A 16,955-nucleotide genomic window follows, 5' to 3' on the forward strand; every position below is an offset into this window, starting at 1 on the left:
GGTGAAATGAACAAGTTTCACAGAAGATAATGCATTATTTAGAGGCTGCGTTTCGGTGCCCCAGTCACTCCCACTATATGGATATACGCAAATCTGAATATCTCCTGAATGATTCCAAATGACGCCAAAGTTAGTTAGAGTAAAGGATTGTATTTTATGCCAGAAATAAGGTCCAGATTGTAAAAAACAGTAGTTCCCCTTTAATGTTTCACCATAAACTAATCAAAGTTAAATAAGTAGAGCTGAGTAGAACAAAAGGGTCACAATGCAATTTTTTATTTTATTTTTTTTAACAATTTTTCAAACTAAATTGAACTGATTATTTAAAATGTCATTGTAAAATATGCATCAATTTAGTCCATGTTAGTGTAATCTATAGTGTAATCTATCAACCAAACGTTGCAGACGTTCACTTGGTCATCACTATCTTTTGTTGTTGTCAATTTTCACCAACACAAGGACCGAAACTAGAAGCACTTCAGTTTCAAAAGAATTGAATTTTCTGACTATTATTTCATATGTCATATAATCTAAATGATTTCTTTGTGTGGTACACACAGTAATACTGGCAAGTTTCACAGGTGTCTCTCAGCTATCTTGGGACGTCCTTATGGGACAAGGCATGGCGTCGGTTAGAGGTTCACAGCGTTCTACTACTGACGTAACTTGTCCAATCTGGACGCCATTGTATGTCCCTGAGATCGAGGTCCATTTGACCTCCCCGTTGCGGTAAGTGCGGGTGAGACGTGCATTAAAAGGGACATTTGACTTGTACTTATAGCCCAACATGCGGGCTTTGCAGCTGTGGTTTGGTGGGACCTGGAACTCTACAGAAACAGAGTGGGAGTTTGTTTCTGTATAAGTATGTCCTCCTGAGAACTCCATTGTGACCGCACCACTGATCTCAATACCTGCAGATGCAACGCCGGGGACTCCTCCGGTGAATTCTTTTTTTATACCAACCATGATGGAACCGCTGATGTGCCACATTCTCTGCTCCTGCGTATCCTTCAAAAGGGTTGTCGTCTTTGTCACCTTACTACATTCATAGTTGATGATGGCCGAAGTGCGCATGGTTTCTGGAGGATACGGGACAATCTCAGCTGCATCAGTGTTGTACTTGACATCAGAGATGTGCTCTCTCACAACATCCTTATTCATGGTTAGGACCTCGTAGCTCTTGTACCAATATTCTTTACCTTCCCAAGGTAGAAAGAAGGCAGTGTGTTTAGGATGCACCTTGCCAAGACCATATTTGTTTTTCCCTACATAGATTTCATCACTTCCAACACATGTTTTGACTGCGTGTTGAGGGACTGAACCAGAAGAACCGTATTTCCACTCCAGGATCTCAAAGTTGTCTTCATTAACAAGGATCTCAAATGACTGGACACGATACTCTTTATCTCCATAGGGGTAGTGGCAGTAGGAACCCTTGCTGGGGCTGTAGAACCCAGCCGTGCATCTGTATTTGCAGACATAGTCCCAGCGTCCAGCATAGTTGTTGTAAGTTGAAACAGATCCGTTGGGGAGAGAACCAGACCAGGTCAGCCATTTCAGCTTGCCTAGATCATCAACTGTGGAGGAGAAAGTGTTAGCTTGCCTTTTCTGTTTTAATTTAGCAGGAGACAGGCGACGATATGTTAACGCTGATGTGTTGGCTGGGATTTCAGGAACTCTCTCTTCAAGATCGGGGTTCAGGGAGGTGACTGCATGATAGAAATAAGTTTTACATTAAATCCAAGAACAAAACAACTTAAATGATAAATAAAACATATTTTACTGAGTTTAATTTGAAATAACTGAACCAAAATCATTAGGGGGAACTTAAAATGTGAATCTAAATTAAATTTATTATGCTACCATTCATATTGGTGTGTAAAATCCATCACATGCTGCTAAATTTAGTGGATCAATTTTAGCTTGCATACTTTCAAATGCTTTTCAACACTATGAAAGTTACTTTTAGTCTTTTATTTTTTAATTGTAAACCTGCTTTTTAGCTGCTAGATGATTTAATGCATTTATATTTGCTGCTAAGCAGGTGCTAGAACATGCAATTCTTTCTAATCGTATCTTAGGTAAAGCACAAGGAAAGACGCATGCCAGTTGTTTTTTACCATTTAGGTCTTGAGAGTGTTTCTTGACAATGTCCTGCAGACTGCCTGAGGACAGAGCCAGCAGCAGCAACAGTGACAGCTGTAAGTAATAGAATAGAAATCATTGCTGGCAATACAGCCTTAAACCAAACAACAGAAGCACAGAAGTTAACATGATCTAATCTCTGCTGATTAGTGTTACAGCAGCATGAGGTCATTTTTTCCTGTAACATTTTAATAACTAGTTTTATTTCCTAAACCACTTTGCTGTGAGATAAAGGTCACTCACCATCACATCTACGAGTCACTTAGTCTTGTCCAAGGTTTGGCTCATGTAGGTGCTTTATGGCTGAGACAGAAATCATATCTGCTATTTGAGTTGATCTGGACTCTGATCAGTCGATAGTAAGGTGAAAGGATAAATCAATAACAGTTGGCCCAGGTGCTTGATTTTTAGTTAATGTTTCAGTCAGGCTAGATTCTTCTGCCTTTCCCCATAAGTTTCCCTTCCAAATTCAGAACTTGCAGTATGGACAGATGACAGGTTTTTTAAACATTTTGATATTTGATATATACTGATTTTGTTATTACTGTACACACCATCAACTGATCCAATGGGTCAACTTCCTAGTGGGGATCAACAAATTATTAAATTAAGAACTGCTGAACAGCTGACAGTTAACAAAAGGAATATGGCCATTTACTGCTTTTAAAGCACAGCACGAGCAAAAAGCAAACCAGCCTAATGCAATCCCTTCAATCTTGATCACACTGTCAAGTCTCTGTAGTAAAATATTGTGATCAATAGTGTCACACAAGTATAGAGACAAATCCACTGTCTGAAGCCATGAGGAGATTATTGTTAACTTTAACCAGAGCTGTTTCTGTACTATGATGAACTCTAAAACCTGACTGAAACTCTTCAAACAGACCATTCCTGTTTAAATGGTCACACAACTGATTATAAGGTGTGATTAAAACAGTTAGTTGATCCGTTTACATTCTGAAAAACCAAATCTAATAATGAAGTACTAAATCACATAAAACTCAGAGAATTCATCTAAAAACTCAGAGTAAGGAGCAGGTGGGAGATACACCACAACAAAAAGAATTGATTTTTGTGTTTTCCAGTCTGGATGAGCAAGACTAAGAGTAAGACTTTCAAATGAATTAAAGCTCTGCTTAGGTCTAGGATTAATAGATAGTAGAGTGGAAGACTGCTGCCACTCCTCCTCCTCTGCCTGTTCTTCGAGGAATGTGGGTGGAGTACGTAGACACATTTAAACTAACATATTCATCATCCTGCAGCCACGTTTCAGTCAAACTAAATAGATCAATCTGATGATCAGTTATCAGATCATAAACTAAAAGAGATTTAGATGAGAGAGATCTGACATTTAAAAGACTGCATTTAATTTTCCTATTCTTCTGTTCTACCAATGAATTTGTATTATGTTGTATAAGGTTCCTATGAATAACTCCGATTTTGTTGTTGTTTTTTTGATTTAAAGAATCTGGGAGCAGAAAAAACATCTATGGAGTTTAGAGAGTTTGGGGTGTGAGACAGTCCTAGAGAAGCGGCACAGAAGTGTGTAAAACTGCTACTCTGCCTCCTGGTCTGAACTCTGGGTTGTCATGGTTTCAGGGGGGTAGCCTACTGCAAATATGTATTGTCTATATAAATCGGCACTGTCAACAAACTGAAATCTCAGTCCTCCTGTCTGGAGGAAAGCCAGGTGGGATGGAGATGTGGGCTCTTCCCACTGATCCTCACACTTTATAAATATAGGCCTGGATGAGGCCTTCCTTCTTTTTTCTCCCTTTGTCTCCAGACTCTGCATGTGTTGGTGGTCAACAGAGTTTGCCTTGTGTGTTTTGACTCGCTTCATTGTAAGTATCTTAACATATTTCAGTGCATTATTTTATAACATGACCAAGTTTAGAGAGAAACTTTTGGTTTGATTTACTTTATGGATGATGCCTTAAGCATTTTTTATTTAGAATATTAATTGTATTTTATTTTCTAGCATATTGTTGCATTTATCAGGCATGATTTACATTGCCCTTTCCTTTCTTTTAGAACCATGGCACTTGGTAGCTTCAGCACTAAAGTTTGAGACAAATAAACTATAAGAAAAGCAACCTCTGTTTCCTGGTGGTTTGTGTGGCTCCAGTTGAACCGTGATATCCACAACAAATAGTGTTCAATAGTACTTTAAAGTGTGTTGTAAGACAGGCGCTGGTCGGTGCAACCCCTACTTTCTGCAAAGATTATGCTTAACATCTACTCACAGCCGCTCTAAAAGCTTATGCTTGTGTTTCTTTAGGTAGTTTATGCTGGACCTTTTTTCCCCACTTTTTTTAACTGAATGGATCCTGCATTTGTTCATATTTAAAGAAATCCATTCACTCTTCTATCAACTCCTATGTAAGTGTCTGTCACGTGTGCCAAGCATTTAACAAAATGTTGTTTGTTTCGGATACTACTATTCCTGTTTTATATATATATATATATATATATATATATAAAAATATGTTGTTTTTTTTTTTTTTTTTTTTTTACTTATCTCTTGTGACAGTGACCAGAATGTTTAGTCTTAATCCACCCCAACACCCGTTTCCATTTAGTCAGTGACAATTCACACTCTGGCCGCTAGGTGTCACTGTAGGGCAGTCACCAAACATTAGTAATTTAAAATCTTCACGGGAACATTTAGCAGGTTAAATTAATGTCTAAAATATATGTCAGTCACTTGTATTTATTAATAAGACAGAAGAAAAAAAAGAGTTAATGTGCTCGTCAAGGTGAGTCAAAATGACAAAGGTAAACATGACTAGCAGCTTTGAAACCATAGACAGTGTAAAGATGAACAATGGAACAGCTCCTCCAGTAGAGCTCCCCCTGATGGCTGGCTGCAGTATAGGTCATAAGCTCCACCCCCTCCAGTGGATTGGACCGTTATCCATTTATATACAGTTCCAGTGTTGTGCAAGTTCACACTAAACAAGAACTAGTTCAAAGTTCAGTTCACACACAAAAATGAACTAGTTCAAGTTCATAGTTCACATTTTTTAATTTTGAACTAAGTTCATAGACTCCAAAACGACAGTTCCCGTAAATTTTTTCTTTCTTTTTTTTTTTCTTCAATAGAATCTCTGACTGACCTGCCCATCCATCCCTGCCCGAGATATTTTTTTTTCTGCCAGGATCTTTTTTGAACAACCATTGACTGTACTAGGAAATCATTCAAATGTTTGTGTGGATCAGCAGCTTCTGCGGTGCCAGAGGTGGCTTCTCCTACGGCTTCACCAGCAGCCATAATGTTTGCCGTAAATCGCACGTCGGCTGACAGCTGTTGGAAAAGTTTTTTTTTTTTTCCTGATAGGGGTGAACGTCCTTCTTTCCCTTCAGATTGAGCGAAACTCACGTCTAGCTCACAGTTGAAAAAATGATGCATTAATTTCAGTTCACAAAAATATGAACGCGTTCATGCACAACACTGGTTAGGGCTGGACTGAACCATCCCTTAGTTGTGCTGCAATAGGCCTAGGCTGCTGGGGGACGATGCACCCAGCACATGTACTCTCTTCTCTCTCGCACGAAGCTCCTATCCTCTAATTTCTTTTCTCTGGCAAAGAGCTCCTGTCCTCTAATTTTCTTTATTACTACCCATGCAATTCTGTGCTACTGCTGTATAGCATGTTAACTGTAGTGTCCCATATCTGTAGTGTCACCTATATCTTCTATTTTTATCACCATCGGATTCTACATGTACGCTTTTGTCAGATGTATGTATCTATGACAGATACATGCTTATCTAGTTCCTTTCTCTTCTCTCTCTCTTTCTGCCAGCCTTAGGCAAGGTAGAAAGAAGGCCTTGTGTTTAGGATGCACCTTGCCAAGACCATATTTGTTTTTCCCTACATAGATTTCATCATCTCCAACACATGTTTTGACTGCGTGTTGAGGGACTGAACCATAAGAATCAGATTTCCACTCCTCAATCTCAAATGACTGGACATGATACTCTTTATCTCCATAGGGGTAGTGGCAGTAGGAACCCTCGCTGGGCCTGTAGAACCCAGCCGTGCATCTGTATTGGCAGACATAGTCCCAGTGTCCAGTATAGTTGTTGTAAATTGAAACAGATCCGTTGGGGAGAGAACCAGACCAGGTCAGCCATTTCAGCTTGCCTAGATCATCAACTGTGGAGGAGAAAGTGTTAGCCTTAGCAGGAGACAGGTGATGATATGTTAACGCTGATGTGTTGGCTGGGATTTCAGGAACTGTTTCCTCAAGGTCGGGGTTCAGGGAGGTGACTGCATAAAAAAAAAAAAAACGTTTTATATTAAATCCAAGAACAAAACAAAGTAAAAACAACAACAACAACAACAAAAAAAAAACATGACTTAAATGATAAATAAAACATATTTTACTGAGTTTAATTTGAAATAACTGAACCAAAATCATTAAGGGGAACTTAAAATGTGAATCTAAATTAAAGGTGCAGTAGGCAAGTCTTATAAAACTAACTTTCTGTCATATTTGCTGAAACTGACCCTATATGTTCAAGTATAATTGCATAAAGCAGGTCATTTAAAAAAAAATCGGCTCCTCTGGCCCCACCTAGAGCCTGTAGCGCGATTTGCAAGACATCCACCGCTCCACATCCAGATGCACCAATCAAGTTCAGGGGTGTATCTAACAGAGTGTCAATCACTGCTCATGGACACGCATTTCATAGCGCCCTCCCCTCCCTCCACCACCTCGACCTCGACGGGTCGCACCACTTGTCCGCGGGCGTGTAGAAGGAGCCGGGATGTAATCCTCGTCTGAGGCCTGTGCCTCAGCTTCACTCTCAAACGTCTAACCACATCAACAGGTAGCGGTCATATATCTACCACATAGCAAATTGATAAATCTAAACTGTGGAATAAAACGCCACAATGAATGCTTCTAACTGTTATTGATAGCAAACATCACCGATGTAGGCTACTTTCAGAAACATCCTAACCTTGGTTTTGTCCTAAAGTTGACTATTGCTAAATATTTTGACCTAAAGTATAACGTTGTACTTTAGGTCAAATTATTTAGCAATAACGAAGGGTATTATTAAACTACGTCGGTGTGTTCCATGCTAGTTTGTTTACTCGCTCTCTCTCGGTTCTCTGCTCGTGCACAGTATTCCAGGGCCAATATGCACGCGCTCTATCGTGCACAGCTCTCCCTTGTGGGGGGAGGGGCTTGGGACACCGTTTTGGGCTTTAGCGGAAAGTGGGGAGGGACTGAGAAGTTGTCGATGTTCAAATTTTTTGGCTAAGTCCTGGATCTTCGCAATCCTGCCTACTGCACATTTAAATTTATTATGCTACCATTCATATTGGTGTGTAAAATCCATCACATGCTGCTAAATTTAGTGGATCAATTTTAGCTTGCATACTTTCAAATGCTTTTCAACACTATGAAAGTTATTTTTAGTCTTTTATTTTTTAATTGTAAACCTGCTTTTTAGCTGCTGGATGATTTAATGCATTTGCTGCTAAGCAGGTGCTAGAACATTTTAGGTTCAATACATGCAATTCTTTCTAATCGTATCTTAGGTAAAGCACAAGGAAAGACGCATGCCAGTTGCTTTTTGCCATTTAGGTCTTGAGAGTGTTTCTTGACAATGTCCTGCAGACTGCCTGAGGACAGAGCCAGCAGCAGCAACAGTGACAGCTGTAAGTAATAGAATAGAAATCATTGCTGGCAATACAGCCTTAAACCAAACAACAGAAGCACAGAAGTTTACATGATCTAATCTCTGCTGATTAGTGTTACAGCAGCATGAGGTCATTTTTTCCTGTAACATTTTAATAACTAGTTTTATTTCCTAAACCACTTTGCTGTGAGATAAAGGTCACTCACCATCACATCTACGAGTCACTTAGTCTTGTCCAAGGTTCCTGTAGGTGCTTTATGGCTGAGACAGAAATCATATCTGCTATTTGAGTTGATCTGGACTCTGATCAGACCTGTCCAGGGTGTACCCCGCCTCTCGCCGATGACAGCTGGGATAGGCTCCAGCAGACCCCCACGACCCTTAACAGGAATAAGTGGGTACAGAAGATGAATGAATGAATGGACTCTGATCAGTCGATAGTAAGGTGAAAGGAGAAATCAATGACAGTTGGCCCAGGTGCTTGATTTTCAGTTAATGTTTCAGTCAGGCTAGATTTTTCCGGACTTTCCCCAAAAGTTTCCCTTCTAAATTCAGAACTTGCAGTATGGACAGATGACAGGTTTTTTTTAGTTCTAGGGGACTGGTGGGAAGTTTGAGGTTTAGGAACTTATACTGAAACTATTGTTTGTAAACAACCATAACCATTGTTTTGTACATAAATTAAACCAAGCAGTAGATGTAGGGAAAACACTTATCGGACACCAGAATATTGTCATCGGGATCAGTTTTAATAGACTTACAGTAGCCATATTACCTAATGATACAAAAATGTTAATTTCCAATCATTTGTGCTTTGTGCGTGTATGTTTCAGCTGCTGTTTGGCGTAACTGACTAACATCTGGGGCCACAGACCAGGAAATAGACTCGACCATCAAAATATGGTTACATCTCTCTCCAGGTAGAGATGGTGGCAGACTGAAGAGGATGAAGAGAAAGCTCACAAAACGTCAGTCAAGGTTCATTCCATATATTCAAAGTTCCATTCAATATATTCAAAGGTTCACTCCATATATTCAAGGTTCATTCGATATATTCAAGATTCATTCAATATATTCAAAGTTTCATTCAATATATTCAAAGTTTCATTCAATATATTCAAGTTTCATTCAATATATTCAAAGTTTCATTCAATATATTCAAGTTTCATTCAATATATTCAAGGTTCATTCCATATATTCAAAGTTTCATTCCATATATTCAAAGATTAATTTCCTGAACAGCATGCCATAGTATATATACATATGTATATGGCACATAAATATAGTGGCTAAGTTAAGGCTGACATCAGGGTTTGTTCTGCCTGGGTCACGTCAGCTAGAAGGATTGTAATATCAGAGGTTTCATTTGCATTAACGTTTGAATCGGTGTCCATGTGCGTATGTGCGTGCCAACATTTTATTCAGTTTCTGGAAATAAAGAGTATCGTGTCCAGTCATTTGAGATCCTTGTTAATGAAGACAACTTTGAGATCCTGGAGTGGGAATCTGATTCTTATGGTTCAGTCCCTCATCAACACGCAGTCAAAACATGTGTTGGAAGTGATGAAATCTATGTAGAGAAAAACAAATAGGGTCTTGGCAAGGTGCATCATAAACACGTGAGTTTAGAAATGACCCCATACGCCTGTGTTTTGTATGGTTCATTCATACAGGATAAATTACAGTTTTTCTCCATTGTTTACACACATTTTCTGAAAGCATGCCTCATATTCTCAGAACTCTACACACAAGTCCAAAAACACACACACAATGGGCAAAACCTCTCAATTCTCCTGCAAAATTAAACTTCACATTCAAAACAATGTTATTTCTTCTCAAAATGGTATTTCGTTTCAAGTGACACACACAAACCATCGTATCAATAGACATTTATAAAAACCAGTTGAACACTGACGTGCTCAGTGTAAAACACACTTCTCCATTCATCGTAATGACTTAGGCCTTTTTTGTTCAGTGTTACACTTACTACAGACAGTATATACATAAGTGTGTTGTAATGTAAAATATTTGAGAATATTGTTTTTATACTCAGAACACACAAATACACGGTAATAAATATATTTTATTTTTCCCACAAAAACAATGTACACAGTGTACATCCCAACCAACACAAAGTTCCACATACTGTACAGTGGTCTACATACAAAACAGAAGAATTTACTGTATACAGTTACTGTAAAAAAAAAAAAAACTATGCTGCATCCTGTCTTCTGTTTCGGTCTGGCCACAGTACCTCATCCACATCACAAGCAATGTTTTCCCTGGCCAAGCGGGGGGGGGGGGGGGGGGATATTGCCTAGCATGGCGAATCCAGCCATGAAAAGCATCAACTGCTATATCTCTACATGCGTCTTCCATAGCTTGGAGAAGGGGTATATGCGTTTGTGGATTTCGGTCATACACTTTCCATCTCCAGGCAGAAAAATTCCTCAATAGGATTTAGGAATGGGGAATATGGAGGGAGATAAACAACTAAAAAACGTGGGTGGGCAATGAACCAGTTGCAAACCAGAGCAGCCCGGTGGAAACTTACGTTGTCCCAAATTACAACGCACCTGAGCTGCTCTGGGCCATCTGTCTGCTCTGGTGGAATGAGTGTGTTGTGTAGTGTGTTGTCCAGGAATGTGATCAGATGGGCAGTGTTGTAGGGGCCAAGGGTAGCATGGTGATGCATGACACCGTGGTGCGTAATCGCTGCACACATTGTGATGTTCCCTCCGCGCTGGCCAGGGACTTCAACAATAGCACGCTGCCCGATCATATTCCTTCCCCTCCTTCGTCTTTTTGTGAGGTTGAATCCAACCTCATCAATGAAGATGAACTGGTGCTCCACTGCAGCCACCTCTAGCTCAAGGACTCTCTGAAACACACATGACAATATCAGAAATAGACATGGGAGTGGTCACTATTGTAAAACACAATCATTGTGATTACAATACTGAAATATGTATACAGTAATTTATACAGTGTTGCGAGTATGCATCAATTAAGGGATTGTATAGGACTCACTTGCACATAGTTATATCGCAATTCTTTGACTCTCTCTGAATTGCGTTCAAATGGCACCCTGTAGACCTGCTTCATCCTCAGATTATTTCTGCGCAAGACACGGTCCAGTGTTGATAAGCTTACCCTATCAATATTTTGAAATATGTCATTGTTTTCTATTATTTTTCTTTGTATTTGCCGTAATGTTATGGCGTTATTTTCTAGGACCATGTTGATTATTTCAGTTTCCTGTTCAGGAGATAGAAGACGTTCCCGACCACCTTGTGTTGGTAATCTTTCAGTTCTGCCAAACAAATAGTAAAATACTGTAGGAATACATTTCCCAAATACTTGAAACATACTTTATTTTTATAGAACAGTCCACAGGCATTTCTGTACTACTGTACTCATTGAGTACTGTATTGATATGCAGTACTGCAATTTTCTATTGAGAGTAGATTTCTTACCTATTCTCATTTCGGAAGGTCCGGATAATGGATGCTACAGTGTACCTGCTCAAATTTGGCTGTACTCTTTGCCCAGCCTCCCTCATTGTTAGACCATGGTTGATCACATGGTCAACCAAAGTGGCTCGGATCTCATCAGAGATTACAGTCCTTGGCCTTCCTTGTCCTCGTTCTCGTCCTCCCCGTCCTCCCCGTCCTCCTCCTCTTACTCTCACTCCTCTGGCTCTGCCTCTGTTTCCAATGTTGGCATCCATTGCTCCAAAACAGAGCTCACCTGTTGCCCTTTTTATGCTAAAGCTCTGATTGCTAATTGTAAACCTGTGTGACAGGTGTTTACCCATGTGATGAGTCAGTATGCATAGTAGGACAACTTAACTTTAGAATTTGAATGGTAGTGTGTTCTTTGTGGAAATAAGAGATTTTCGTCATGAAAATTGTGCCAAATGTAGAGAATTGTGTGTAGTGTTGTGAAAAAAGTGTGTTTTAGAATTGCAATTTGAGTGTAAAGCAGGAATTGTGCTTGTAGTTTAGCAGAATTGGTTCAAGGGGTTGGTGCACGAGTTACATGTTGTGGTCATTGTGTCTCAAGTACCAGTTTTTGTGTGTAAACAATCGAGAAAAACTGTAAATATTGTAGAACAAAATAGGTGATACAGGTTTCATTATGGTACTACATGTACAGTACAGTAAATACATCTCTGTAAAAGTACTGCAGTAGTAGAGAGAATACTGCAGACACAGTGGAATCATTGAACAAAGTTTGTAATACAGTATATTGATGCAAAAGATAGATAGATAGATACTTTATTGATCCCCAAGGGGAAATTCAAGACAGTACAATCACAACATAGGTTTACAGTATTTGAATCAAAGCAAAAATACTGTAATTAGCTATGAAATACAGTAGAAAATAAAAGACAGTACTGTAAAACATCAAATGCAGTGTTCCTCAACTTGCTTGCTTGTACTGTACATGTAAGAAACAAAACAGGAGTGATTACTGTACTTCTACATTGTCATCAACTCTGTGTTGTGGATTTGGCCACAGGTTCTCATCTACATCACAATGGATGTTTTCATTAGCCAAACATCTTGGAAAAAACCTTCGGGCATGGCGAATCCAGGCCTGACAGTGGTCTGCTGTGATGTCATTGCAGGCGTCATCCATGGCCTGTAGAAGAGTGACTTGTTCATGAGGGTGCCTATCATGAACCTTCCATCTCCATGCGGAGAAAAATTCCTCAATCGGGTTAAAGAAGGGAGAATATGGGGGTAAATACAGGGTGGTAAATTGTGCATGGGCCTGAAACCATGCTTGCACCACATGAGCATGATGGAACCTGGCATTGTCCCACACAATGACCAGTGATGCCAGTAACTCGTTACTTAGTAACGCGTTACTCCAATCTGACCACTTTTTTCAGTAACGAGTAATCTAACGCGTTACTATTTTCAAACCGGTAATCAGATTAAAGTTACTTATCCAAGTCACTGTGCGTTACTATTTTTGTCATTTTCCTTAATAAAAATATATTTGCTTTCTTCTTGCGTTTCTGGGAGTGAAGTCACGTAGCCGCCACAGTCCCGCCCACAGCCAAAGAGAGCGGAGGTGCCGGAAGTACGGTTCCCATTCATTTCTCCCATTGACGTTTTGGAAAAATCCGTATCTAAAGAGTTTTAGAGCATGTCCTTTATTTATTTATTTATTTGTGATCGTACAGTAGACAGCAACGTCACAGTAGCCCACACAGCAGCACAGACTCTTCAGTCTTACGGACATTCGCGGGGTTTGACGTTCCACGAGTTCCACCAATCAGATGCATCACTGTGGGATTGTGGGATTGTTCAGGATTGTGGGTAATGAAGTACTTATCCAAGACATCGCGAATAAAAGGCATTTATCTCAAAACAAGGTTAGTGCCCCATGAACTTTTAGTGTCTACATGAGCATATACAATCGCTTAGTACAGCCGTAGCTGGTTTTAAGTCAACCATGTGCAGTTAAGTTTTTATGGCTTATATCCGAACTGTGAATGGAGAAATTGCATTGGATTCTTACTTCCGGCATCGACTGTGGGCGGGACTGTGATGCTCTATGTAACTCATAAAGTAACTTTAATCTAACTTAAAATCAAGTAATCTGTAAAGTAACTAAGTTACTTTTTTAATCAGTAATCAGATTACTTTTTCAAAGTAACTGTGGCAACACTGACAATGACAGGTCACACCTTCAGCTCTACAAACCTGATCGAGCTCATCAAGAAAGGTCAGTGGTGGACAGTAACAAAGTAAATTTACTTGAGTACTGTACTTAAGTACAGTTTTTGAGTATCTGTACTTTACTTGAGTATTATTTTTGGGGGATACTTTTACTTTCACTCCAATACATTTGAAGGACAAATATTGTACTTTTTACTCCACTACATTTCTGTTGATGCTCTCGTTACTCGCTACTTTTGAGCTTACGTCAGCTGATTATTTTTTTATTTTATTTTATTTTTTTCAAAATTCTGAGAAAATAAACTGTTTCTGCTGATTCGCTGATTCGCTACGTCATGCCATACAATCCATACAATGCAGGAAGAAACTGGAGAAACACCTGGAGAAACTCCCACCGAGCACCCATGGCCTTATCTCAAACCCATGTTTGAGATTTTTGCCACAAAAAGTGATTCGTTTCAGTTTAAATGTTTGTTGTGCTTACTGCGAACAAATTATATCACGGCCTACAAGAACTCGTCTTCCAACCTGAAAAAGCACGTCGCGGTATGTAAAGTAGCTACTGACGTTAGCTAGCTTAATGTTTGTTAAATTGCTGATGAACATTTTAAACGTAATTGTATGAGCTTGAGAGAGAGAGAGAGAGAGAGAGAGAGAGACTGTCTGCAAGAGAAAGAGTGTGGATTGTAGAGTGGATTATATAATGACAATAAAGCTACTTTCCTTTCCTGTATTTCCTGAGAAACTTTTGAAATACTTTTACTTAAGTATTTTTTTAAGCAAATACTTCAGTACTTTCAGTGAAATTTTGACTAAGCTACTTTTACTTGTATTGGAGTAATATTTGACAGGAGTATCTGTACTTTTACTCAAGTAGTGAAGGTGTGTACTCTGTCCACCTCTGAGAAAGGTGACAAGGAGAGCTGCATTATATGGTCCAATATGAGGTCTGCGTCCCACCACACCATCTTCTGATATAGCCGCACACATGGTAATGTTGGCCCCACGTTGTCCAGGTGCTTGGATAGTTGCCCGCTGGCCAATGAAATTCCGACCTCTCCTCCTTGTCTTGGCCAGATTAAAACCTGCCTCATCCAAATATATGAATTTGTGATGGCCGTCATCAGCATCCAGCTCCATCACCCTCTAAAAATACATTTTGGAAAGAGATTTTCAGATTACTGTACAATGTAGAATGTTTGGGAATGTTTTTACAACAGCCATCTTGAAACTGAACTTACCTGAACATACTCAGTCCTCATTTGCTTCACTCTGTCTGCATTTCTTTCGAAAGGCACACGGTATAGTTGTTTTATAGATACCTGGTGCCTTTTCAGTACGCGTGCAATAGTCGGCAAACTTATGGATCCCACATTGTTGAACATGTCTTCATTGTCCAAGATATGCTGGCGAATTTCTGTAAGGCGAATATCATTTCTGGCCCGAACCAAATCGACCACAGCCTGCTCTTGTTGGTCAGTTAGAATTTTGCCTCTGCTTCCACTATGTGGCCTGGTCACAATTCTACAGGGAACATTAGAGTAAGGAGACACTTGGTCTGCAAAGTCACTTGGAATTGGTATGCAGTCATTTGATAGTAGCATAATGTTTAGTGCATGCTGATACTGTAACTTACCGGTTCTCATTGCGGAAAGTTCTGATTATTGAGGCCACGGTTGACCTTCTGAGGTTTGGTTGTATCATTGTAGCCGCCTCAGTCATTGTCATGCCATGATTTATGACATGGTCTACAACTATTGCCCGAATTTCATTGGACACTCTATGCTGTTGATGCCGCTGTCTTGGTCCGTGGCCTTGTCCTCTATCACGTTCCCCCACACCTCTCAAACGAAGCCCACGATCACCTCCCAGAAGGGGTGCCTGTCCTCTACCACGTTCCCCCACACTTCTCAAACGAGGCCCACGACCACCTCTCAGACGGGGTGCTTGTCCCCTGCCATTCCTTTGACCAACATGTCTTCCTTGTCTTCCTCCCACCACTGCTTGACCTCCATTGTAACCTGGATCACCTGCTGGCTCCATGTTACGTATCACTATGCTCTTGCAATTGGATCCCAATCAACTCTTTATATACTCATTCCACAATGTGCACTCAATCATCAGTAACGAGTTGGCAGAATTGGACAAGCAATTACAAGGGCCTGCATCTATACAGTGCAGTACTGTCAATACTGTAAATAGTCTGAAAAGGTGGTACAGTATTTGGGACCATAGACACAGTGTCTGATGAAGCATTGTAAAATACAGTATTAGGCTACATCCATGGATATTGTAGTCTAACTGGTTCATGCTCCACGCTAATTGGTGACAATGAATCTCGTTACGTAAAGTATCTTGAAGCTTTCATGTTTGGACATGGAAGATTGTTTGTCTGTTTCCATACAACTATGCATTTAGAGTAATGCAACAGTTACTTATCATTTTGAGCAGTTGTATCAATTGATAGTTAGATCATTGTAAAGAAATGAATAGACACTCATTTGAAATGTAATGTGTGAATTGCTTTTTGAAATAGTAGTACTTTGATGTTACAGTAAGAGTAATGCAACAGTTACTTATCATTTTGAGCAGTTGTATCAATTGATAGTTAGATCATTGTAAAGAAATTAATAGACACTCATTTGAAATGTAATGTGTGAATTGCCTTTTGAAATAGTAGTACTTTGATGTTAAGTTGTATCATATTGAACAGGTGATTTTTTTTTGAATGAACAAATGATCTAAGTTTTATGTGTATTGTATCCAAGCAATTGAGAAAAGGGTTAGAGTTTTGAAAAATGTGCATTTTGATCATTGGTTGTGAGTTTTGTGTCTAGAGTTGTGAAAAATGACATCAAGGTTCTGAAAATAGTAGCAAAGTGATTGTAAAAAACTGTAAAAATAAAATTATATTTCTACAATAAAACATAATGAGAGTAGATACTTTCAAACAATAATGTAGTATTTTTGTCCTTTACACACTATCTTAAGTATTTTATAATATGAAGATATAGACATGAACAACCTCTGAAGATACTGTAACATGCATGTATATCAGAGAGGCAGCAGGAGGCAGCAACACACTGAAAAGAAAAGCAAACCATGCTGTGGCTTCCCTTGAGATGACTTTTACATTGCTGCTGTCTACATTATTCAAATCCTTTGTCTCCACTTGCATTTCTGTTTTCAGTTAATCACTTTAAGAACCAATTACATTTTAACCAATCAAAACAAAAAAACAATCAAAAAAACATTTTTTAGTTAAATTTGTAAATACATTCAGCTCATCTTACTGCTTTCACGTCAGAGTTATGTTATTCCTTCACACTGCCTTAAAACTAAAAGCTTTGGACCAAGTGGAAACGTGCTGGTACGCAGAATGGAAGTAAAACAACTTTTAGAGAGGGAGCAGTTCAGTGCCTTGCTCAGGGGCCTCCTCCTGACTGGACGTACGTCTG

At 39.4% G+C, this 16,955-nt stretch overlaps 1 protein-coding gene across 1 annotated transcript; it reads right to left on the bottom strand.

Annotated features, from left to right (window-relative positions):
- Nucleotides 1-240: 240 nt before the first annotated feature.
- On the bottom strand, nt 241-11,531 carry LOC311493162 (natterin-4-like; the record flags this gene model as incomplete). The annotated part of the gene is made up of 6 exons (XM_084551723.1): nt 241-1,709; nt 2,121-2,199; nt 5,995-6,193; nt 10,378-10,682; nt 10,832-10,919; nt 11,278-11,531. The coding sequence occupies 6 exons, from the start codon at nt 11,529-11,531 to the stop codon at nt 589-591; spliced, it is 2,046 nt and encodes a 681-aa protein (XP_084407849.1). The 3' UTR covers nt 241-588.
- Between the last annotated feature and the right edge of the window lie 5,424 nt (nt 11,532-16,955).

Source organism: Chelon labrosus (assembly GCF_963514085.1).
Source record: "Chelon labrosus genome assembly, chromosome: 9".
NCBI lineage: Eukaryota > Metazoa > Chordata > Actinopteri > Mugiliformes > Mugilidae > Chelon > Chelon labrosus.